Source organism: Pelodiscus sinensis, chromosome 10 (assembly GCF_052426305.1).
Source record: "Pelodiscus sinensis isolate ZL-2025 chromosome 10, ASM5242630v1, whole genome shotgun sequence".
Lineage (NCBI taxonomy): Eukaryota > Metazoa > Chordata > Testudines > Trionychidae > Pelodiscus > Pelodiscus sinensis.
Window position 1 is genome coordinate 55,708,450 of NC_143061.1, and position 23,493 is coordinate 55,731,942.

General features: G+C 64.0%; 1 protein-coding gene across 2 annotated transcripts; it reads left to right on the forward strand.

The window, feature by feature from the left end:
• The first annotated feature begins 663 nt into the window (after positions 1-663).
• On the forward strand, positions 664-23,041 carry RAB6B (RAB6B, member RAS oncogene family). 2 transcript variants are annotated; one of them, XM_075937215.2, is made up of 8 exons: positions 698-901; positions 5,913-5,971; positions 8,000-8,053; positions 9,752-9,857; positions 11,018-11,129; positions 12,182-12,275; positions 13,900-13,966; positions 17,405-23,041. In XM_075937215.2, the coding sequence occupies exons 1-8, from the start codon at positions 832-834 to the stop codon at positions 17,467-17,469; spliced, it is 627 nt and encodes a 208-aa protein (XP_075793330.1). In that variant the 5' UTR covers positions 698-831; the 3' UTR covers positions 17,470-23,041. The 2 variants fall into 2 exon arrangements, with proteins under 2 accessions (XP_075793329.2, XP_075793330.1); XM_075937214.2 differs by lacking the exons at positions 13,900-13,966; positions 17,405-23,041 and adding an exon at positions 13,664-13,882 and having other exon boundaries at positions 664-901.
• The last annotated feature ends 452 nt before the right edge of the window (positions 23,042-23,493 follow it).

Genomic DNA, 23,493 nt, shown 5'->3' on the forward strand with positions numbered 1-23,493 from the left:
GCTGACGCTGTCAGTGCTACGGGGGGACCGGCAAGCCCAGGGGGACTCAGCGTCTCAGGGGCCGTGCCAGGAGCTGCACACCTGTCACGGTGTAAACGAGGAGACGCCCCAGTAAGAAAACGAAGGGGCCTGCCCTGGAGTGCAAGCCGAGCAGGGTTGGGCCTGGGAAGCGGGTGCGGGGGGACCCCCAGGCTGGCAGGGCGGGTTCACCTGCCAGTGGCATTGTGACCCTCTGTCCCTTTTCCCAGGGCACCCGAGCCACCTGGCTCCTTCCCGCCGGCTTATTCCCAGCCCCCGCCAGCCCCGCTCCCCTTTGTGCCTTCGGTGACGGGCCTGCCCAGCGCTCACGGGGCACATCCCCCCGGAGTTGCGGTGGCTCGTGGCCACATCCAAGAAGCCCAGCCGGTGTCCCCAGGGCGGTGCCCAGACGACGTGCTCCACCCCAGAGGCACAGAACTGGAAGGGACCGGGAGGGGCCCTGGCGTCCGGCCCTGCATGGAGCGAGCCAGGCTCATTGGAGGGGCAGAGCCCCACCGAGACCAGCTGTTTGCTGGGGGGGTGTCCCGCCCGCCCCAGGCCGTGCTGGTCCCGGGGGGGGCGCACCCCTATGGCATGCGGGCGGGGCGGGTTGGATTCTCCCACGGGGGGGGGATTTCCTCCCCCCACCGCCGTGCCCGCAGCCCCCGCCCCGCGCTGGCGCCGCTCCCGCATGACATCAGGCCGGCGAGGCAGGGCGCAGGCGCCGGGCGGGGAGCGGAGACCGGAGCGGATCCCGCAGCATCCCCCCTCGCTTCGGAGCGACTCCGGCGCCCGGCCCCGCCCGGCCGCACCATGTCCGCGGGAGGCGACTTCGGCAACCCGCTGCGGAAATTCAAGCTGGTCTTCCTGGGCGAGCAGAGCGGTGAGTCCCGGCCCCGGGCGATGGAGTCCCGCACCCCGCCCGTGCCAAGGCCTGGCCGGCTCGGGCCGCGGCCGTCACCGTGTGAACCGGAGCGGGCCGGGGGGCGGGAGCAGGGGCCTCGCCCCGTTTTATCTTGGAAGGTGGCTGGGCCCGACAGCACTGGCCGGGCGGCGGGGCACTGGCTCGGGGGCCTGGCCCTTGGCTTTCCCGGCACGGCCGGGCGGGGGCTGGACGAGGGAGATGCAACCTGAGGCTCGCCAAAGCCAGAGCTGCGCCCCCCCCCGGGGCTATAACCCCCTGGCAGGTGCGGGGGGGCAGCAAGACCTGGCCCCGCAATGGCCTGTTCCTGTGCCCGGCTCGCCACCTGCCGCCTTCCAGCCCCGGCGGGGCCAGCGGAGGGAGGGAGCAGGTGGAACCCGGGGCGCTCGGCCGTTCGCGTCCCAGGGGTCTTGGCTGGGGCCCTGGGCCCGGGGGAGCTGGCGCTGGGAGCCCCCGATCCCTCGGCTGCAGCGCCCGGTGCAGCCCGGCTCGCGTGAGGGGCGGGGCCGGCCTAGCGGGAGTCGCCTGGCCCGGGGCGCGGAGGGCTCCGCGGGGTCCCGGCTGGAGTCTGCTGCGAGCGGCCCCGGGCCCTCTCGGCCGGGCTCCCAGCTCCGCAGTGTCCCGTCGGGCTCCCGGCGCCGCTTCCCCGGGGGAGGCTGAGCCGGGTTTGCCCTGGTGCGGGGGGGGCTCGTGGGAACCGCGCCGCGGGGCCTGGAGCGCACCGGCTGCCCCAGCAGCCCGGGCGGGGCGAGGAGCCCCCGGGCTCGGCGGGTTTGGGGGCAGCGTTCGGTGCCGGGCTGAGGACGCGGCGCGGAGCGAGGGGCCCTGGCTGCACCGGGACATGCAGGGTCCAGTCGCTCAGGTCTCCCCCTCGGAACAAGCGCGCCTGGCCGCGGCGCCGCTGTCTGCCCCTTTCGCTCCCGGCTCTGGGCTGCCCCGCCCCGGCTCGCCTGCCTCCCGGGGGTGTCTGGGCAGCCCCGGGCCTGACTTCTTCCAGCTTGGAAGTCGGGGGGGGGGGGGGGTCAGCCCCGGCCGGCGCAGCCCTGGAGCCCGTGGCCGCTTCCCAGGGGCTTGGAAACCCGCTGGAGTCCTGGACGCGGCTTCTCCCGGGCGGAGCCGCACAGGCAGCTGGAGCGCACGAGGCCTTGGCCAGGGGAGGGGGAGGGCAGCTGCGTGCGCCCCTTTCCGGCAGCGTAGCCGGGCTGGCCCGCAGCGCTCCCCGGGCTCCCCTGCGCTCCCCGCCCCTCCTTCGCCCGCCGGGCAGCTGGGCTGCGCCGGGAATCAGCCGGCTCCTCGCCACCCCTTAGCAGGTGCTTCTGCGCTGCCCCCTCCCCAGGCCTCGGGCCGCATCGCCGCGCCCTGTGGCTCCCTGCCGCCTGCCCCCCGCCCGGCTCCCCGGCAGCGGCCCGTCCTGACGCGCGCCGGCGGGCAGGGGTGAGTGCTTGCGGGCGGTGCCGTGGGGCGGCCCTTTCCCACCTGCTAGCAGGGCCGGGGGGCTGCGTGTGGCCGGTGCGCGCTGCCCGGCGCTGCCTGGCTCCCTCCCCGCCCCCGTGAAACGCCCCGCGGGCTGTGAGGCGGATACTGGCGTTTCCCCCGGACTCCCAACGGGGACGGCTCGCTGGAGGGACCCCGGCGGGATTCCATGTACAGAGCCGGGCCGGGCCCGCCAGGACCTGCAGAATCGGGGCCTGCAGAGTCTTGCAGGAGTGACCCCCCCCCCCCCCCCGTTCCTCTCCCGGCCCCCGGCAGCCAGCGCGTGCGGAAGCTGCGCCAGGCTGAGCCGGGGACCCGCGGCAGTGGCAGGCGGCGAGGCGGGGCCGGCTCTGCGCGCTCAGGGACGGGCGCGGTGTCCAGCCCCCGGAGGGTACAGCAAGGGGGAAGGGCCCCGCCCGCGCCACGTGGAGGGCTGTCGCCAGGGCAGGGACATGCCGGCGGGGATCAGTCTGACCCACGGGTCGTGCAGAGGAGCCGAGCGCCCGCTCCGCTGCGCCGGGGCGGGGGGAGAGCCGGGGGCGGCGGCAGGGCCCCGGGCATCTCCTGTGGCCGCTCCCCACCCGTCCGAGTGCTCCGGGCACAGCGGGACCCTGCGCCCGGGCGCCTGCCGGCACGTGTGCGGCGGCTGCCGCTGTCTGTGGTGCTGCCCGGAGCCCGGGGCCTGGGAGCGGCCGCGGGGCAGGCGCGCTGACCTGGCCGGTAAAGCGAGGGGCGCTTGGCGCCTGGGGGCAGCTGCCCGGCGCTGTCAGGGGAGTGGGAAGCCGGGCTCTGCGGGTGTGGGGATCGGGCGGGAGACGCGGCCTCTCGGTGCCAGGGCCCGGGCGTGCGGGGCTGGGGCGGGGAGCAGGTGTGCGGAGGGAGCGGGTCCATCGGGGGTCTGGCTCAGGGCAGCGTTTCTGTGGTGTCGAAATGCTGCTACGGGGCCTGGCTGGGCTCTAAGGCTACAGGGGATGGAGGCAGAAGCCCTGGCGCCCATCCCACCGCGGCCTGCTCCCCAGGCTCCCTCTGGGGGCTCTGGAGCGGGGCTGGGGAGAGGGGCCCAGGCTGCCGGGAATGGAGACTGGGGCCGGGGATTGGGGTGGGTCTGACAAGAGGCCAGATACCAGGGGAGGACCTGGGAGAAGCTGAGCAAGGAGCTGTGCGGAGGGGGACGTGGCTTTGGGGGAAGCGGCAGGGGGCTGTGGGTTTAGGGAATGGGGAGGGATGAGGTGGGGAGACGCAGGCTGGCCTGGGAGGAATTGGGGGTTGCCTGGACAGAGAGCTGGGTGTGCGTGGCGGGGACCTGGAGGTGGCTGGCCGCGGGGCCCGGCTGCAGTGAGGCGCGCGGTGGGGGCCAGGGGAGCGAATGGGAGCAGGGGCAGGCGAGGGGCCAGGGCGGGGCTGGGGCAGCTTGGGGCCGAGGGGCTCGAACGTGGGGCAAGCGGGGAGAAGTCCTGGCGGTGAGACACGGCCTCTGCAGAGCAGCACTCAGAGCCGAGCGCCCCGACGCCAGGATGTGCTGGGGGAGGGCAGCCCGGGCAGGCCGAAGTTGGCTCCGAGGGCACGTGCGGCACCTGCAGCTACTTCCACAGGCCCCGCCTCGCTGGGCCCGGGCTGAACAAGCCTCATGGAGCCAAGGGCCCTGCCTCCTGGGCGGTGGCGGGTGGAAAGTGTCTGGTGTTTGTGGGTACAGGGACGGGGGGTCTAAGCAGGCCCAGCCCGGCTCCTGGGATGGGGGGTGTAAGTGTGTGCTATCTGTGGGGCTGAGGCCTGGCCCCTCCCCCGAAGCATAGGGGGCATTGCACTCAAGCTGCAGTGGCCTGGGGAGCAACAAATGACGCAACAGGGCCGGGAGCGCGAGCTGTGCTCGAGGGGCGCGTGGCGCAGAGAACCCGTCTAGTGCCCGCTGCCCGTGCACGCGGCCCAGAGGCGTGATTGGATGAGGGGTCAGAAATAGGCCAGCCCCCATGTCACCTAGAACTCGTCCCCCAATGTGCCAGCCAGCCGTGGGGGCCCACCCCTGGGGAGGTGTGATGTAGTGGGGGGTACCTTGCTGGTTGCTGTGCTGGGCAGTGGGCTGTGGGTGACCCCCACTGGCTGCTGGCTGCAGCACGGCCCAGCAGGGCAGGGGATGAGTCACTAGGCAAAGGTCTCTCAACCCGTCCGACCAGCCACCCCCCAGGGAGAGGAACAAAGGAAGGGGGATGCCGCCCCTGGCTGGGGGCAGGGCTGGAGGAGAGTTAGTGTCGGTCTGGGAAGCAGGGGAGAAGGAGCTAGGGAGGGGGCGGGGATTGCAGGGCCCAGCCACCCCCCATCTCAAGGGGGGGCACTGAGGCCTCCTAGCCCAGTTCCTGTAACCAGATTCCATCTGTGCGGTGCTGTATCGTGGAGAAGCAATAAACTCCCCTGTTCTACTGGCTGGGGGAGTCGGTTCATGCCACTACAGAGTGCAGGAGGCGGGGGACCCCGACACGCCGTCACAGGAGGTTAATGAGGTGGCCCCGGAAGGGGTGTGAATCAGGAGGTGCTGGGAACCGGCAGCAACCTGATGTGCTCCCCAAAGCTCTGCGCCTTGGCCTCCCTCCCGCTGCAGAAGGAGCAGGTGTGGGGGAGCTTGGCGCCCATGGAGGAGCCTCCTGCTCACGTCCAGGGTGGGCCAGGGGACCACGCAGGGCTCAGACTGGCTGTTCAAGGGGAGCAGGAGCGCTCTGAGCCTTCATGCCAGCACATCACTGTTGCTGGTGCAGATCCCAGTGCTGGTGCTTTGGTTTGTTCTCCCCGACCCTCTGGCCCATGGGCGCACGTTGGTGCCGGCTCTGGCCGGTGGGGGGGGGTGCACGTTGGGGACGGCTCTGGCCGGTGGGGGGGGTGCACGTTGGTGCCGGCTCTGGCCGGTGGGGGGGTGTGCGTTGGGGACGGCTCTGGCCGGTGGGGGGGGGGCGCGCGTTGGTGCCGGCTCTGGCCGGTGGGGGGGGTGCACGTTGGTGCCGGCTCTGGCCGGTGGGGGGGGGGGGGGGGCGCGCGTTGGGGACGGTTCTGGCCGGGGGGGGGGGCGTGCATTGGGGCCGGCTCTGGCCGGTGGGGGGGGCGCGCGTTGGTGCCGGCTCTGGCCGGTGGGGGGGGGGCGCGCGTTGGGGCCGGCTCTGGCCGGTGGGGGGGGCACGCGTTGGGGCCGGCTATGGCCAGTGGGGGGGGTGCATGTTGGGGCTGGCTCTGGTGGGGGGGGCACGCAGCACAGAGCCCCTGTTGGCCTGGCAGGTCTCTCGGGCGCGTGACCGGCACACACGGGCTCTCCACAGGCCTCGGCCCGGCTCACGTCGGGCAAGCAGGAACGCCGACAGGGCGCCCGGTGCTGGGATGTTGCGGGGGCCCAGCCGGTCGGCGGGCTGCTCGCTGCAGGGGTCTGCAGGGGTGCACCTCTCGCCTGAGGCCTTTACAAGAAGCGACGGGCCTGTGTGGGACGCTTCCCCCTGATCCCTTGTTCCTTCTCCTCTCGCAGTTGGGAAGACGTCCCTGATCACAAGGTTCATGTACGACAGCTTTGACAACACCTACCAGGTGAGAGTCGTTTCCCTCGCCCGCCCGCGCCGGGAGTGACGCTAACCCCAGCGCAGCGGCTGTCCCCTCAGGCCCGGCCACGTTCCACGCAGGCGTGTCACCAGCCCCCTGGGGACCCCTCGTGCAGCACCGAGGGCTACACTGAGGGGCCCTTTATTCTCCGTGGCGCCTACGTGTTTGCAGCCGAGTCTCTGCATGAATGGGACTCAGCAGTGTCGGCTGGGGGAGGCTCCCGCCTAGCCCCCCGAAAGGGCAGCGCAGTGGGCACGGGCGTTGCAAGCTGGCTGCCGGGGGCTTTCCGCTGGCGGATGCTGTGCCCCTGGGCGGCTCCTGGCTTTACCTGTGCCCTGCCGCCTGTGGGCAACCGAGTCAGTCTGAGCCCTGTATGGGATTCCCGCCCGCCTGCGGTTGCAGCTGGACTTTTACAGGCTGGCTTTGAGCTCTGGGTTGGCTCCGGCTGGGGGATCACCAGCGTGAGGGGAATCAGGACGAAATTCCTCATGCCCGAGCGCTGCCTTGTACACTAGAGCCGCCCTGGATTAGCTTCACTGGGGAGCCGTGTCAGTCGGGGTCAGCACATCCCCCTGTAGCCCCTGAAGCAAATGTAACTCAGCCTAGCCTCCCCCTTTCGCTGGCGTCCCCCCCTTTCGCTGGCGTCCCCCCCAGAGGTAGGGGCCAGCCCTCGACCCAGGCGCGGGGGAAAGAGATGAAGCGTCGTGCAGCTGAGGGGGATGGTTTGATCACAGCACGTGTCCCGCTGCAGAGGAGCCCACGTGCGAACGTGCAAGCGGAGCTGCCCAGTCTGCACGTGACCCCGCCAGAGGCGTTTTCCGTCCACGGGCGGGAGTGAGCTGCCCTGGGCGGCGTGCACTTCGTGAAGGCTCCTTGGTGCTGGCATAGAGAGAGGAGTGGCTGTACCACATTGGCCAACACTCACAAGGGGTCAGACCTTGATGCCCTGTGAGGGGGTAGACCAAGCCCTTAGGTCCCTTGCTGGACGCCTTGTGGTCCTGCCACGCTGTGCCCCAGAAAGGGCTATAGAGAGGTCCTCCAAGTGGGCTAGAATAGCTGCAGGGGAACCAGCCAATCAGGGCCCAGGAAGGCCATACAAAGGGAAGCTGGGGAACAGAGCCAGGCAGTTCCCCTTTGCAGCAGCAGGCGGGCAGCCGGCGTGACAGGCCAGGCCAGGGCAGTACCATGGACAGCTCACTGCCGAGCGCTTACTGCAGACCAGACTAGGCCGGACTTTGACATGAAGCCCTGGGCAAAGGGGACCTCGGGGGGGCTCCGTTCTATTCCAGGGGGAGCAGCGTGGGGGACAGCGCAGAGGGAGGCCCGTTGGATCTGTACCCTAGAAGGGTTTGTTCTCTTCGGCGCGCAGACCCTCCCTAAAGAAAGAGTCCAGGTGCACGCGCTCAGCCAGGGGCTGGGAGAGGAGAGGGCAGCCCTGGCACATGCTAGCTTAGCCTGAACCCTTTGGAGAGGCAGGAATCCCCCCCAGAGGCTGTTCCAATGCCCTGGGTCCAGCGTTCCCTGGAAGCTGAGCGCTTGGGGGCTACCCAGGAGAGATTCAGCTGTCACCCAGCTGATTAGCAAAGCGCCCGCAGCCGGCAACATCTCACAAATATACCGTGTGTGCCAAGGACTTCCTAATCCGGCCCTCAGCTAGGGGTCACCAGATGAAATGGTGCCGGTTAGAAACAAACAAAAGGAAGTGTATTTTCAAACAAAACACAGTCAACCTGTGGAACTCCTTGCCAGAGGATGTTGTCAAGGCCAAGACTATAACAGGGTTGAAAAAAGAATTAGGCAGGATGGGCAGGGAGGGTGTCCCTGGCCTCTGTTGTCAGGAGCTGGGAATGGGCAACAGGGGAGGGAATCACGTGATGATCCCCGGTTCTGTTCACTCCCTCTGGGGCACCTGGCCTTGGCCACGGTCGGCAGGCAGGGCCCTGGGCGCTGGCCCATTGCTCTGATGTAATATGGCTGTTCTTATGTTCTCTCACATCCTGTCTCCTGCTCCTACAGGCTACAATCGGAATCGACTTCTTATCGAAAACCATGTACCTGGAAGACCGGACAGTAAGTGGCAGAGGCCGCCGAGCCGCTGAAGGAAGCTCTGGGCAGCCCCTGGCTACTGGCCCTTCCATGCCGCCCAGTCCTGCCCCAGCTGGACCCGCCCTTTGCCTCGAGCGGCCAATGGCTGACCTTCCAGATGGCTTGCTCGCTTCAGGGGGTGACATCCCCTCCCCCTGCATCCATGCACAGTGACTTCTCCCAAGGGGCTTTTCTGCTGGCCTCCGCCCCAGCCTGAGCGGGCACCTCGCTGTGGGAGGGGCCTGAGGGGGGCCTTGCCTCCCTTGGGCAGGGGGCCCCTTGGGGTGGGGTGGCCGTAGGAGCCAAAGCCCCCGGCGATACAGGTCAGCCTCAGCCCCCAGCCATGCGGGTGCACCCAGGGGCTCCGGCTGCTCGACACACTGACCCAGCTGGTTCCAGCCCTGCGCATGGAGCCTAGAGGCCTCCATCGCCACTGCCCTTCTGCGCCCTCCACCCCACGGCCAGGGCTCCCGCCCCGCCCCACACACCCATTCCTCCCTCCATCGCCACTGCCCTTCTGCGCCCTCCACCCCACGGCCAGGGCTCCCGCCCCGCCCCACACACCCATTCCTCCCTCCATCGCCACTGCCCTTCTGCGCCCTCCACCCCACGGCCAGGGCTCCCGCCCCGCCCCACACACCCATTCCTCCCTCCATCGCCACTGCCCTTCTGCGCCCTCCACCCCACGGCCAGGGCTCCCGCCCCGCCCCACACACCCATTCCTCCCTCCATCGCCACTGCCCTTCTGCGCCCTCCACCCCACGGCCAGGGCTCCCGCCCCGCCCCACACACCCATTCCTCCCTCCATCGCCACTGCCCTTCTGCGCCCTCCACCCCACGGCCAGGGCTCCCGCCCCGCCCCACACACCCATTCCTCCCTCCATCGCCACTGCCCTTCTGCGCCCTCCACCCCACGGCCAGGGCTCCCGCCCCGCCCCACACACCCATTCCTCTCTCCATCGCCACTGCCCTTTTGCACCCTCCACCCAATGTCCGGGGCTCTCACCCTGCCCCACACACCCATTCCTCCCTCCATCGCCACTGCCCTTCTGCACCCTCCACCCAATGTCCGGGGCTCTCACCCTGCCCCACACACCCATTCCACCCTCCATCACCACTGCCCTTCTGCTCCCTCCACCCCATGGCTGGGGCTCCCGCCCCGCCCCACACACCCATTCCTCCCTCCATCGCCACTGCCCTTCTGCACCCTCCACCCAATGTCCGGGGCTCTCACCCTGCCCCACACACCCATTCCACCCTCCATCACCACTGCCCTTCTGCTCCCTCCACCCCACGGCCGGGGCTCCCGCCCTGCCCCACACACCCATTCCACCCTCCATCACCACTGCCCTTCTGCTCCCTCCACCCCACGGCCAGGGCTCCCGCCCCGCCCCACACACCCATTCCTCCCTCCATCGCCACTGCCCTTCTGCTCCCTCCACCCAATGGCCGGGGCTCTCGCCCTGCCCCACACAAGTGCTCGGCGCAGTCACAGCCCTCGTATGGGGGCATCAAGGGCAGCTCCCGCCAGCAGGCCCCAGTGCAGCCGGGGGAAGCTGGCAGCTGGCGTCTTACTGGCACTAATCTCCCCCGGGCTCCACCCCAACCCCTCTCCTGTTCTGCCTTCAGCACCCAAATCCCCTTCCTCGCTCTTCCGCCTGCTGATGGCTCGTCTCTCGGCAGGTCCGACTGCAGCTCTGGGACACGGCGGGCCAGGAGAGGTTCCGCAGCCTGATCCCCAGCTACATTCGTGACTCCACCGTGGCCGTGGTGGTCTATGACATCACGAGTGAGTGGTGCTTTCCGTCCCATGGGGGGGCAGGCTGGGTGCTGGGGTGGCTGCTGCCCGGTGCAGATGTGGGCCACTGTTTGAGAAGGGAGAAATACAGGGCAGGGCGCCGGAGTCGGCTCCAGCGCGGGGCCTCGAGTTCTCTAGAACTTGGGCTGCATACAGGTCCAGCCAAGCTCTGTGACTTTGCCTTCCCCCGGTTCCCGAGGCGCCCTGAAACGTGCCAGGGCTGGCCTGCTAGGCAGCGTTCAGTCCCTGGCACTGCGGGTGGGGAGCCGGACAAGGGCACTGTGCTGTGGGGCTGGAATCCAAGAGCAGCCCCATGCCGTATCGCCCCGGATCCCGTCTCCCCCCGAGGCCCGGACTGGAGCTTCTGGGGCAGTGCACGGAGCAGGGGGAATGTGGAGTGGTCCGCGCTGTCGTGCATGCCTGGCTTCTGGCAGTCAGGCCGGGGTTCCAGCCCTGACCCGCTGGGCCACAAGCCATCGGTGCACCTCTTTCTCGTGCTTACTCAATGCCGTTGTGAGCCCCGGTAGACTTGTGGCCTTCTCAGCATCCCCTGGCAGTGAGTTCCACAGGTTGCTTCTTCTGTGACACAGCACTTCCTCGTGATCACAGTAAATCTGCCTGCTCGTTTCACGGGGCGAGCTCTGGTGTCTGTACTGCGTGGAAGGGTAAAGGACACGTCCGTCTCGAGGTCATCTGGGGCCGTGGGCTGAGCCCACGAGAGCTCCTGATAACATATGTATGTGTGTGTTGGTCTCCAAGGCGCCACAGGGCTGCTCGTTGTGTTGGCCACTTCCGCAGTCCCGTTCCCCACCGCTTGGCGTTTCGTAGGCCTTTGTCCCATTTCGAAGCTGACTTGCTCCAGTCTCTCTGCGTGTCTGGAAGCTGGTCCCTGCCCCGGCTCTCCTGAGCTGCCCTTCTCTGAACCGTTCCCAGGTGGAGTGATCCGAACGGGCCCCAGGAGCCCAGGTGTGGGCCTGAGTTCCCGCTAGGATGCTCAGTCGCGCAGTCAGCTACCAAGGGCCACCGGGGATTCCCACCCGTGTCCAGAGCGACCCAGAATCCGGCTCTCTTCTCCATGGCCCCAGCGTAAACCCGTGGCAGACGCCAGCCCTTTCTCACAGCCACCTGCCCTGTTCTGTCCTCGCCCCCAGACCTCAACTCCTTCCAGCAGACGGCCAAGTGGATTGGCGATGTCAGGACAGAGAGGGGAAGCGACGTCATCATTATGCTCGTGGGTAACAAGACCGACCTGGCAGACAAGAGGTAAGGGAGGAGCTGGGGCGGGGGTCCTTGCAGGCCGGCAGCCCCCGAGCGGATGCCCTGCCGTAGCCTAGAGAGACCCGGTCTGGCTGGAAGGCTGTGCCCGGTCACCGCGCTGCCAGGGGTGCCAGAGGGAGGGCTCTGAAATACTGAGTGTGCCAGATTGGCCGGCCTGGTGGCAGAACTTGGGTGCCTCGGTTTCCCAGGCACTGGGGGCCTGGGGTCTGCCTGGCGTGCCACAAGAACTGCAGGTCCCCAATAGGGTGCCCCCACCAGAGAGCCCCACGGGTGTCCGAGGGCCCTGTAGATGTACCTGGCGTGGGAGCTGAGATCCGGCGTGGCTGGAGAGGCTGCTTTCCCACCGCTCAGCCATGCAGGAGGGGATCCGTCCCTGTGGTCACTCGCGCCCGCCGCCGCTCCAAGGCGCTGGGCTGGAATCGAGCAGAGGCCAGTGCGGTTCAGCGCTGATGGAGCCTGTTACCTGAGCCCAGCGTAGGCAGGGGCCAGCGCCGTATCCATTAACCCCCGGGGCGGCCTGTGCCCGGTGCATCCGTGTGACCACTGTGCCCAGGGCGCAGAAGGCAGGTTCCCAGCCTGGAGGCCGCTCCGAGGGGCACAGAGTAGACGGGGTTTGCACGACTGGCCTGCTCCCTCGCACAGCTGGGCTCGCATCGGGGGAGGGGAGCCCTGGTGTGACTCTTTCAAGCTCCGCCCACGAAATAGGCCCCGCCTGGCTGCGGATGCTGAGATAAGGCCCCACTCTCAGGAGATGTTCAAAGCGGGATCAGACCGGGCTGGGCCTCCCCTGGCTCCCCCACTCTCCCTCCTGCTGAAACCCTCTGGCGGGCACTTTGTCCGCCAGGCAGCCCAGCCACCCGCGGGAGCATCTGTGGGAGGAGCCCGTCGCTTATCGACCTGCAGCCTCCACACGCTGCGCGCTGAGGGGCGAGGAAACGGGCCGGGGAGAGCGGGAGTTCTCTCCCCCTTTCTCCTCCAGACTGCCCCTCCCCAGCCCCTTACAGCTTCCCCTTCTCCTCTGCCCCCCCCCCCCCCAGGCAGATCACCATCGAAGAGGGAGAACAGCGGGCCAAGGACCTGAGCGTCATGTTCATCGAGACCAGTGCGAAGACTGGCTACAATGTAAAACAGGTACGGGCAGCCTTGCTCCAGCGAGAACGGGCGCACGATCCCCAGCCCAGCGGCCAGGCGCTGCGGCAGGGGTAGGTCTCCACCGTGGACGAAGGCTGCAGTGAGGCCACTGAAAATCATCCAGGATGCAGGATTGTGTCTCTGCTGGCTTAGCAAGCAGGATGCTCCCCCGCCTTCCCCTCTGCCCCGCGTTCGTTTCTCGGAGAGCGCACGCAGATTCCTCCCGGTGCCCTCTGGAGGGACAGAACGGCAAGGCGCTAGGGGCTTTTGCAGGCAAAACACCGGGGTCACACGTGTTGGGCCCCACGCAGACGGCTGCTCGTCGCAATAGGGGGCTGAGCAGGACTTTGTTATGACTGCAGAGGGGCCCTGGCCGGAGCCGTAAGTGCTACCATCCTGCACTAACCAATAGTAAGGACCGGAGGGGGGTGTAAATATCTCACTAGAGCAAATGAGCAAACCCGGCTGTGTGTCCCCGCTCGCACCTCTGGGGAACAAGCCCCGGGGCCTCTATCTAGAGCCCTGACTGAGGATCTGAAAAGCGTAACGGACGGGGAACAGTGGAGCACAGCACGAGCGGAGGGAGAAACCCAAGGACTGGCCTTGGCCTTTTGCTCTACAGCTGCAGCAGCAAAGCCGATGCAAGTTTGCTAAGTTACAGCGAGGATCACAGCCCAGTCTAACAGAACCCGTCTGGCCCTTAACGTAGGAAACCCCGGAGAGGGGATACACAAAGGCCATGTGAGCCGCACCCCTGTAACGAATCCTCTAAAGTAAATGACGCCTTAGAAATGACCTGAGAAGAAATTCGGTTTTTTCACATAGCGAGCCAAAGGTTTGTAGCATGGGCAGCGTGTTTACATACTTACTTTGAGCGACGGGGGCCAGGGGGGAGCTTAACTCAGACCTGGGACCCTAGGGAGAGGCCCCACCTCCAGGCCGGGATGCCCCCCCCCCTTATTTTCACAGGGCTCTGGCATTTGAGCCCCCAGCTTAACGAGGTCCTCTCAGCTGAGGGTTTGGGACTGGCTAAGCACAGCCCGGCTCCACTCTATTCACACAGGAAAGACAACAGTGTTGGTAACCGCTGGCACTGCCCTGCGTTCGGTCCTAGAATGATTGGTAGCCCCACACCGGCCCGAGTCTGCTGGCTCTCTGGGCATGGAAATCGCGTTTCCTCCTGAAGTCTCTGCCCCTCCCAGCTAGCTGTCCGGGGAGGACTCGTTCAGACCCTGCTCACATTACTAAATTGCTCCTTTATACTGATGCCGATCCATCGCGTAGCTGTACTCAAACCAGTTTCACTCGTGTTTGCATGGGGTTAGTTGAATCTCGTTATTTACTGGATTAAGATAAATTGGTATAAAGCGATTTTTAAATCCATTTAGTTACACCAGTGTGAGTTTTCTCCCATGAACAAGGCCTTGCCCATTGGCTTGGGTGGTGACCCCCGTGTGGAAGGGACACATCTCTCAGCCCCCAGCCTTGCTTCACCAGCATTGGACTTCACGAGCGTTGCTGTTCTCAGCTGTATCAAATACAGATTGGAAAATGATGGCTATGGATCCAAACCCTGACCCTCAGTGACAGATCCCTTCTCTCTCTCGTCTCCACCCTGCGCCAGCTGTTCCGACGGGTCGCGTCTGCCCTGCCCGGCATGGAGAGCATTCAAGAGAAGAGCAAAGAAGGAAGTATCCTTTTTTTTTTTAAATGAAACTGCCTAGCTCTCCCATAGCACTGGTCAGCCACCGATCTCAAAGGTCAGTACGTTGTCCCCAGGGGAAACTGAGGCTCGTGCTCAGCCCTGCCCTGAAACACGCCCCAGTGCAACCAGCTTGCCCTGGGCTGCAGCGAGGGCTGAAAGAGCACAGTACCCGGACCCCCTGGCATCCTTGCACTGCCTTATGAGTGCAGGCTCGGAGCCTGCCGGGTGCCATGTGCACGGACGTGTGTGTGCCCGGAGCATAGGTACTCTTGAGCTGTGTGAGCTCAGGGTGTGCTCCAAGCCCATAGCTCGCACCCTAGCCCCCATGTGAGAGTTCTGTGCAAAGGCCCCGCATGGGCCTCTGAACCCATTTCTCCTGCAGCCCCCACCTCACAGAGCAGGCGGAAGCGAACGCCACCAGCATCTCTTGCTCGTTTCTGTCCCGTCCCCTGGCAGGGTGGGCTGTGAACGCCTCCCTCCCGTGGGTGGGGACTTACTCGTGCAAGGGGCCACCGTGTGTGCCAGAACGGCCTGTTCTCCCCCTCAGCTACTCGTGCAGCCGCTATCTGCTAATCGGGAGCGGGAGAGAGTTCTCTTCCATAAACGGGGAGCTGGTCCCTTGAGAGGGTTCAGACTCCAGAGGGCAGGACCTGTATCCAACACCGGTGCATCTGTGGAGGCTGAGGGCTGTTTGGCCTCCCCCTGCCCTATCTTACCGGTTTCCGTGATCGCTCCTGGTGTTTTTAGACAACTTCCCTGCCACACCCAGCTCTCCCCTCTCGCACCCCTCCCCTCGCCCCTGACTGAGTGCGTCTGCCCACGCTATCTTCTGTTAAAACCTCTTCAGCAACTCCGGCCGAATGGCACTCACCGTGCGTGCAGTGAAACCACCGTTCCGCGGTGCACGTCGGCCGCAGGCCCGTCTCCCGGCCTTCTGGGGGGCCCCTTTGAGGCTGTACCCTCACTCTGAAGTCTTGGGTTAGCTGGCCACGAAGAGCTGTCCATGGTGCTGCTCTCTCTGCCAGCCAGTCACCCGCTCTGCACACCTCGAGGTCTCAAGAAGAGCCGACTGTTGCTTGGGCCCCCAACTCCTTTTCTAAGGGCTTCCTGGCCCCTGCGGGGTTGTTTCCTCTGCTGCCCCCCTAGCCTGCTTGGAGGACTTAGGGCTTCTCTGGGGTGAGGTGTGGCAGGACCACAGGGCCTGGTCCCCCCCGTCACAATCCCAGTGTCACCACAAACGGAGAGAGACTCGCAAGGAACTCCTTGGGCTGGGTCGAGTGACCGAGGACGCTGAGCTGGGAGAAGGGACGCTGATGCAGACGGCGGTTGCCCAGGAGGGAGGCTGCAGCTTTCTAATGCTACGGAGCCAGGACTCCAGGGCTTGTGCCTGGCAGCAGGGGTGCACAGCCAGGCCAGCGGGGGTACGCGCGGCTTACTTGGCCTGGCCTTTACGGAGGGGGCTAGCCTGCCGGAGCGCTCGCAGTCCCCTGCAGCCCTACAGGAGTCGGGCCGAGCCTTAGTGAAGTCAGCAGGGGCCTGCCTAGCCAAAGCTCTGGCCGTGTCTCTCAGAAAGCTGGCAGTACAGCGCCTCTCCGCTGCCCACCTGGGCGGGGGCAGGGCCCTGTGCTTTCAGAGGCTTCATTGTACCAGCCCTTTAGGGCGTCGCCCCCCCGCCCCCAGCAGGGGAGCGCTAACGCCGCGAGTCTCATGTGACCGTCCCTCCCAGGAGCAGATTCGGGAGCTCAGGACGCTTCCGTTCCCTGGCTGTAAATGAAGCCCAGCAGCCGTGACTCCGCGGGGGCCGGGCGGGGGGGGGAGCAGCCAATTGTCCCACAGGGCGCTGTGCAGGGGGGATAGTAGCCGGTGTCCCCACTGGACCTCTGCCCCCCCCTCACTGCCAGCCCCGGCCACTGTTTGCACGCGCTCGCAGCTGGTCAGTGGTATGGAGCGAGGGCAGCAGCGGTGCTCACAGCCACGGGAGCGAGCAGGCCCTGGGCTGAGGGAGGGTTCAAAGGGCCCCTGCGCTGTGACTGTGACGCCCCAAGTCCTAGGGCCCCCCCGTAAAGGGATGTTGATGTCAAAGGCTTCCTCTCCAGGGGCGCTACTCCCCTTTGGGGGCGGGCGGGCCGGGTTAGAGTGCCACGCTCAGGCTGACGGGACGGTGGGGAAGGGCTGGGCCGAGACTGGGAGTGGAGGGGGCAGGGAGGCGACAGAGCAGCCCTGGCGTAGGCCCCCTTAGGCTGCAGTGTGGGGCGCTGGCCTCGGGGTCAGGTCGGCGCCGGCGTGAGGCCCCGGGGCAGACAGCCATCCTGCAAGTCCCCCCTCCCTGTCCCTGCAGACTGGGCTTGGGGCGGGAACGGGCCCCTTGGGCTGTGCTTGCTCCCAGACTGGATGTTAGGCCAGCGGGGCGAGGCCCGGTTGCCATGGTTACTGATGGCGACGGGGAGCCCCCAGCCAGTGAAGGGGGCAATGGAAAATCTGGGGGGGGGGTCCAGATGCACTTGCGGGGGGGGGGTTGCTGGTTTCGTCTCCATGCTCGGGCCAGGAGGCGCGTTGGCCGGCGCCGGGGTGGGGCAGCAGCCAGCCCGGGAGCTGTGACGCGGCAGTGCCAGGGCTCTGCCCCCGCCCCCAGGAGGTGGCACCGAGGGGCCCATGCCTGGGCCGAGCCTGCCCTTGTCTGGGCGGCGCTGTGGGAGTCACAGCCATGGGTGGGCTCCGGGGAGGGCTGACTACGAAACGCCTCACTCCAGCCGCAGGTCGGCTCAGGAGCCAGGTGGTTTCAGCGCAGTACATGCCCCTTCCACCGCAGCCTCACCCTCCCCCCACCCCGAGGAAAGCTAACCCCGGCGTGGGGGGCAGTGAGAACCACCCGCCCGCCCGCCCTGCCAGGCACACGGGCCGGCCATCACGCCTGGAGCCAGGCTGGGTCACGCCGCCTGCAGCTAGTGACTCCTGTCCCTGTTACTGGGCAGCAGACACTGCCTCCTGGGACGTGGCATCGGCTCCCGGGACGAGGTGTGACGCTAATTAGCATCCGGTGTCCTGCACCCCGCTCCATGCTGCCACTGGGTGCCATGCGCCAGGCTTGGGGGGGGGGGCGCTTTCTGCTGCCCCGTCAAGTGTGTGTGTGTGGGGGGGCGCCCTCCTGAGCCGGGGAGGTGGGGGGGGAGCTTGATGGGTACAGCAGAGCTGTGTGGCTGGCACCCCCCCCCCCCCCAGCTGTAAGACACTGCTAGCACTGCGCTGTGTGTGGCTGGACAGCAGCGGCTGTAGGCGGAGTTAGCACGCGGGAGGTGTGGCCGCCTGACTGTGCACGGTTGTCACGGCACGCGGCCTGTAGCCCTACCCCGGGACAGCAGGGTGGCGGGCGCACAGGTTTGCCTCCCGCAGCATCATCTTCCTTAACCCGCCTTCCCTCCCGCAGTGGTTGACATCAAGTTGGACAAGCCACAGGAGCCGCCAGCCAGTGAAGGCGGGTGCTCTTGCTAATACAGAGCGCGGGATTGGTCAGCTCCATTTGCTACCACACGCTTGTTGTGTTGCTTCCTATTGGTTAGCTTCCTAACGAAACACGTTGCGTTGCCGAGGGGGAGGAGCTGTGTGTCTCACGGGCGGGCTGGGCGGGGCTGTTCAGACCACATCACTCTTGCCAGCTGTCACTGAACCGTACTATTGGGGGGGGGGGGGTGTAAGCTATTGTACTGTATTAAAATTGCCAACCACAGGTCCCCCCCAGAAAGGGAAGTTGAATCATGTGTATACGACTTCTTGCCAGCTGAAATGTAGGGGCCTTGGTTCTTTGGCAGGAGGGTGGGCTCTTTAGGTTTTGTAGATTTGTAAACGTACCAAAAAGCGCCCCACACGCCAACAGTCCAGCTAGTTTCCACGTTCCGTGACGCCTGTAGCAAACCAGGCCCTGAGCGGGGACACAAAGTGCCACCTGTACAGTAGAAGATACAAGTAGAAGGTACAAACCCAGCATGTGCTGTGCTGGCGCTGCCGTTCTCGCCCTAGATAGCGTTAGAGGGAGCTGAGCAGCGGGGCAATGCGGGTTCGTGGGCACTGTAACACCCCTCTTAGCTCATGTGGTTGGGGCACCACCCCAGCCCCCACATGGCGAGACAGTGTACTCACCCCCTAAGGCTCACTTGGGCAGCTCACAAGCTTAAGCCATGCACAAGGGGCGGGGGTGCAGAACTAGTGCGCTAGCTGGCAACGGCTTGAAAGGGTTTTTAGACTCTAACGGCGTAGGGCATCGTGCTTGAATACTTTGCTGGCTTTTTTGTCAAGAGTACGGTACAGGAGTCACAGCTGCTATAAAGATTATACGGGAACACTCAAGCTACGTCTACATTGGCATGAGCTTGCGCAAATACGCTTTAACACAAGAGTTCTTGCATTAACGTATTTGTGCAAGAGAGCGGCTACACTGGCACGTGCCTTTGCACAAGAGCATCCATGCCAGTGTAGACGCTCTCTTTGCAAGGAAGCTCCCATGGCCATTTTAACCATCGGGCTTTCTTGCGCAAGAAATTCATGTTGCCTGTCTACACTGGCCTCTTGCCCATGAACAGTTGCACAAGAGGCTTATTCCTGAGCGGGAGCATCATAGTTCTTGCACAAGAAGCCCTGATTTCACACATCAGAACGTCCGTGTTCTTGCACAAGAACTCCCCGCCAGTGTAGACAGGCAGCATGTTTTTGCACAAAAGCAGCCACTTTGGTGCAAGATGGTGCCAGTGTAGACACAGCCCCTATGACTATCCCTCACCAAGCATGACTAGCCCATGGGATTCCAATCATGGTAGTTAGCAGCGGCCACAATTTTGCATCTGCCCTTGCGGAGCGAACGGCTTCTTTTTAAAAAATCCCATTCGTGTTGGGACACACCTGTTGGAGCATGGGCAGTACCTCAGGTGGGTTTCACGGTACCTGGGGGCCACCCACCGGTCCCGCTCCAAAATGGCAGCCTGCGTTTGGCTGCTCCTGTAGATCACTGCAAAAGCGTGCGCTGTATTTTTCAATACCTGATTGCGCTGTATTAGGGAACATAGTGGCTACGTCTAGACTGGCATGATATTCCGCCAATGCATTTGCGGAAAAGAGCGTCTAGATTGGCACGGCCGCTGCTTCACAAAAGCACTTGTTGTGGAAAAGCATCTGTGCCAATCTAGACGCGGTTTTGGTGCAAGAAAGGCCCAATCGCCATTTTCGCCATCAGGGCTTTTTTGCACAAAACGGTTCTCAGCTGTCTACACTGGCCCTCTTGCACAAAAGCATTTGCTCAAGAGGGCTTTTTCCTGAACAGGAGAGTCATTGTATTTGCACAAGAACACTGATGATCATACAGTAGGTCGTCAGTGTTCTTGCGCAAATTCAAGCGGCCAGTGTAGACAGCTGGCAAGTTGCCAGTCTAGATGCAGCCGGTATATATGAGTAAAGAAGGAAAGGGGGTGCTGAATTGGGGAGAGCATGGGGAGGCCTTGGCTTCTAAAAAGGGACGCCTCTCTTGGTAAGGAGGATGTTGTTTTATGTATTGTGTACACACATTTTATATAGAGCATATATTCACGCAGCCACATGCACAGTTTAAAGTTTTTGTTTCACCCACTGTTGGTTCAACATGCTGCGGCTTTAGACAAGAGCTGTGGAAACTGAAACGTGTGGGGACAAGACAGTCCTGTTACTGTCCCATAACCTGTGGGTTGTCAGCTCAGCAGTGTCACCTAGAAGTGCATTAAGTGAGAAAACAACGCAAATGGAACTCACTCCACATCCACTACCACTGTGCACGGCTGTCGTGCAGCACACACACACACACACACACACGTCAAAAGAGTGCCTGTTATTCCACAGCAATTTAAACCAATTCCGTGGCACCTGGGTCGCACTGTATTGTCTTAGCGCCAGGACCCTAGGCACTACAAGACTGTTCTGAAGTAGCTTTCCTTGTGCAATGTTCCTAGAGGAAAGTGACCCTCGCACTCACCCACCCACACTTGCGTGCACAGTCTGTAGAACCATTAGCCTCTTTCTCCTGCCTCCATCATGCTAGCCGGCTTCAAAGTGAGCGTTTGTCTCAGTGGGGCCTGCAGCCAGCCACGACTCCGCTTCTGGAGCTAGGATTTCCCTTACCTCCTCCCTCACTGCATTAGTAGCCAGTGCCGCTTGGGGGCAGGGCTGTTTTCTGACGGCTGCTCCCCCTTCACAGCGCCGCTCGCACAAGTACGGCCCCTCCTAGAACGCGGCCTTGAATTTCGCCCCAGCCTCGTGCTGTGTTCCGTTCACTGGGCTCAACCAAACCTCATTTGCTACATTGGCACGGCTGCACCTTCCCCGCCTGTGCGTCTCCCCTGCTGCCAGGAACGTAAATTTCATTCAGAAACCCGGCCCAGGCCGTGACTGAGCTCGTTGCTGGGTGTGATGCTCTCGGAAGCTACGTGTCACGTGTACGCACAAGAGCCAGTTGTGGCTCTTCCGGGGCAGGAGGACGTGGACTCTCCGTGGTACGGCAAATCCCTGGGGCACAACTGATTTGAAGTGGCCAGTAAGATTCCCTCTAGTTTTACTTCTCTAGGGGCTGGCGCGGGCACACCCAGTGCCCGTTGCAAACGGAAAAGCCAGAGGAAATGGAAAACAGCCAAAAGCCAATGGTAACCAAAGCGTTAAAGAGCTGCCTACATCTGATGCCCGGGGCAGCCGCTCAGTGCAGCCGTAAGTGGGGAAAGCGGGCCGGCGTGGCTCTGCGCTCTGACAGGGGGAGGCACCGCGGGAGAACAGGTCTTCCTGGTCAGTCGTCCTCCCCGCCATCGCATGGGAACAAACTGTCCGGCCACTGAGCAGGGACGGATGGGACCTTGCGGGGACCATGCAAACCCATTGCTGCCCGGTGCCCGTCGGCGGCCTCCCCCAGCGCAGTCTGATGGGCGCCAAGAGCCAGTGAGGCCACACTGGTCCGGCTGCTGAGAAAACAGCGAGGGCGGCTGCAGAGCCAGGCCTGGCCGCTGCCATTTCCCCAGCTGAGCACTGGCCACAGGCACAATGGGCGAAGAGCTAAGAGCAAAAGAAACTGGGCCCAATACCCCTGCAAGGACGCAAGAAACCAGAGCTGGGGAAGAGGGAGAGGACTGCTGCGGAGGGGAAGGGAGGCTGCAGCAGCTGGCAGAGATGCCCTGGGTGCATTAGAAATGCCAGAGAAAGCTGGTCGGCGAGGGGAGAGGTAAATGGGCAGAGACAAAAACTAACGGCGCTGTTCTTAGACAAAGCAGCCTGCAGAGGAGAGGCAAGGCCGAGGGAAGGGGCAGGGAGGGCAGCAGGCGTCAGTCCACAGCCGAAATGCCCAGGGCTGTAGACAAGGGCGGGCATGCGAGGAGCCCCATGCCCAAAGTCAGAACCCCACTGGCGCCGTATCCTGGGGCTCAGCCAGGCAGCCGTGGCCCATGGCGAGCGCACAAGGCGCAGTGAAGTCACCATGAAAAGGGGGTGGCCCTGCATCCAGACCAGCTTGGAGAACTACCAGAAGCCTGGCATGGAGGTCAGGCAATCTTACAGCACGAGGGTCTCCCCCTCCGGCCCTGCAGAGCCACACGCCAGCGGCTCCATTACCACGGCTGGATCGGCCACTCCAGAGCTCAGACACAGCCAGCCAGACGTGGCAAACCCCAGCGGGAGAACCACCAAACCCACCTGAGGGCAGGGGGGCCATGTAGGGAGTCCCCGAACCTTGCAAAGTGCATCAGGGCCCCAGAAAGGAAGCGGAACCGAACTCGCTGCTCTCAGGGAAGTCATTGGTAACAGGAGAGCACGCGAAGGCGTGGAGGATACAACGGGGGAGTGAGGCACATATTATGGGATGGTTTTCCAGGCCAGAATCCTGGTCAGTCTGTTACCATCAATAGGAGACCCTTGTTTTCAGGCTCCGAATGTCTATATCGGCCTCTGGGGCCAGGGACGCCGTTTTCAGCTTCAAAAGTCAATTTCGGCCATCGCAGCCCGGGGGAGAAGGGGGCATGTTTTTGGGCTCCGGATGTCGATTTCAGCCTCCACATCCCAGGTTGCCGTTTTCCGCTTCAAAAGTCGATTTCGGCCATCGCAGCCCGGGTGGGGCGTTCTCAGGCTCCGGAAAACGCAGCTTCCCAGAGCAGAGAGCTGGAAAGGCCATAGCCATGGTTCATGGCTGCGACAGACCCCCTCCTCTCAGACACTAAGGTTCAGTCTCTCCTACGTGAAGACAGAGCCTCACCCTAGACCTCGCTCCAGTTCTCCATTCCTCGGTGCGCTCCCCTTTCCTCCAGGCACCTAGACTGTGCCCACGCCAGCTGCCCTTGGGGGCTCCGACGGTGACATGCTTCCCTGAGGCGAGGAAGTTGGTGTTTCACGTTGGGGATGGAAGGTGATGCATACAATGCCCCCCAACCAGCCCCCTGAGCAAACGGCACCAGGATATCCTGCAGCAACTCAGCATGCCGAAGACACGAAATGCAGAGTTCTGGCCACTTACAGCTGGCAAAGAGATTCGCAAATAAAGCCAAGGAATTGCTCGGGGGTGGGGGGGGAGGCGTCACCAGACAAGCATCTGGATTTAAAGCAGCGCACGACAGACGTACGTTCCAATAACTCTAAGAAACAAAGGCATTCACCGTGATGGCCAAATGGTGAATGAAACGAGCATAAAACCAACCACTTCATCAAAACTAGCCCAATGGGGAAATTACAAATCAACGAGAGAGCAAAACAGGGGGTCTTTCCTGTGTCAGTCCAAGTTAGCCAAAGAGCCGCTGCCTCGGGTCGGGCAACAGGCTTTTCATTTCCTTCACCAACTTTTCTGGTTTGTGGGACCACATTCTCCTTGCGGGTTGTTGAAAAGGGTTAGAAGGGGACGGAGAAGGGCCACTCATCTTCCCCTTCTCCGCACACACCGCTTGACTGGTGGCAAGCAGGGCTCCTCGTCGATTTCAGTGCCTTGCTGGCTCCGAGGGTGAAGACTCGCCATGTGAAACTTCCATAAAACTGTGTGTAAAAATGTCGCATGTTTGTCAAACAATAAACCGATGACTTCTCAGACGCAGGCTCTTGCGGGGTTCATTTCAATGGCAGAACAGCTCCTTCTATGGCTGGTTCTCCAGGGCTGCTTTACTAAAGCCAACCGCTACGTAACCCATTGGCCAAGCGGAGCATGGAGGATAAGCACCCGCTACTGCTACCAGATAGTGGAGCCAAGCCTTTAGCACAGGTGAGGAGGCTTGGGCCTTGGGTGATGCTCACTCATCACTCCACCGCCACCTGCTGGCTGGACAGTGTCAGTACGGCCCTTAGCTAACATTTCTGATCCTTTTCCTTTAGGGCAACCCCCCGCCTTGTCACCCAGGAGCCGGGACGGGCCCCTCTGGGTCCGTTTGCCCGTGTCGCTGTGGCAAGGCTGAGCTGGCCAGAGCCAGGGGAGGCTGCCCCCCCAATGCCCTCCCTGCCTGCAGGTTCTATGCAGGGACCGGGGCTTTCGCAGTCTTGCTCAGC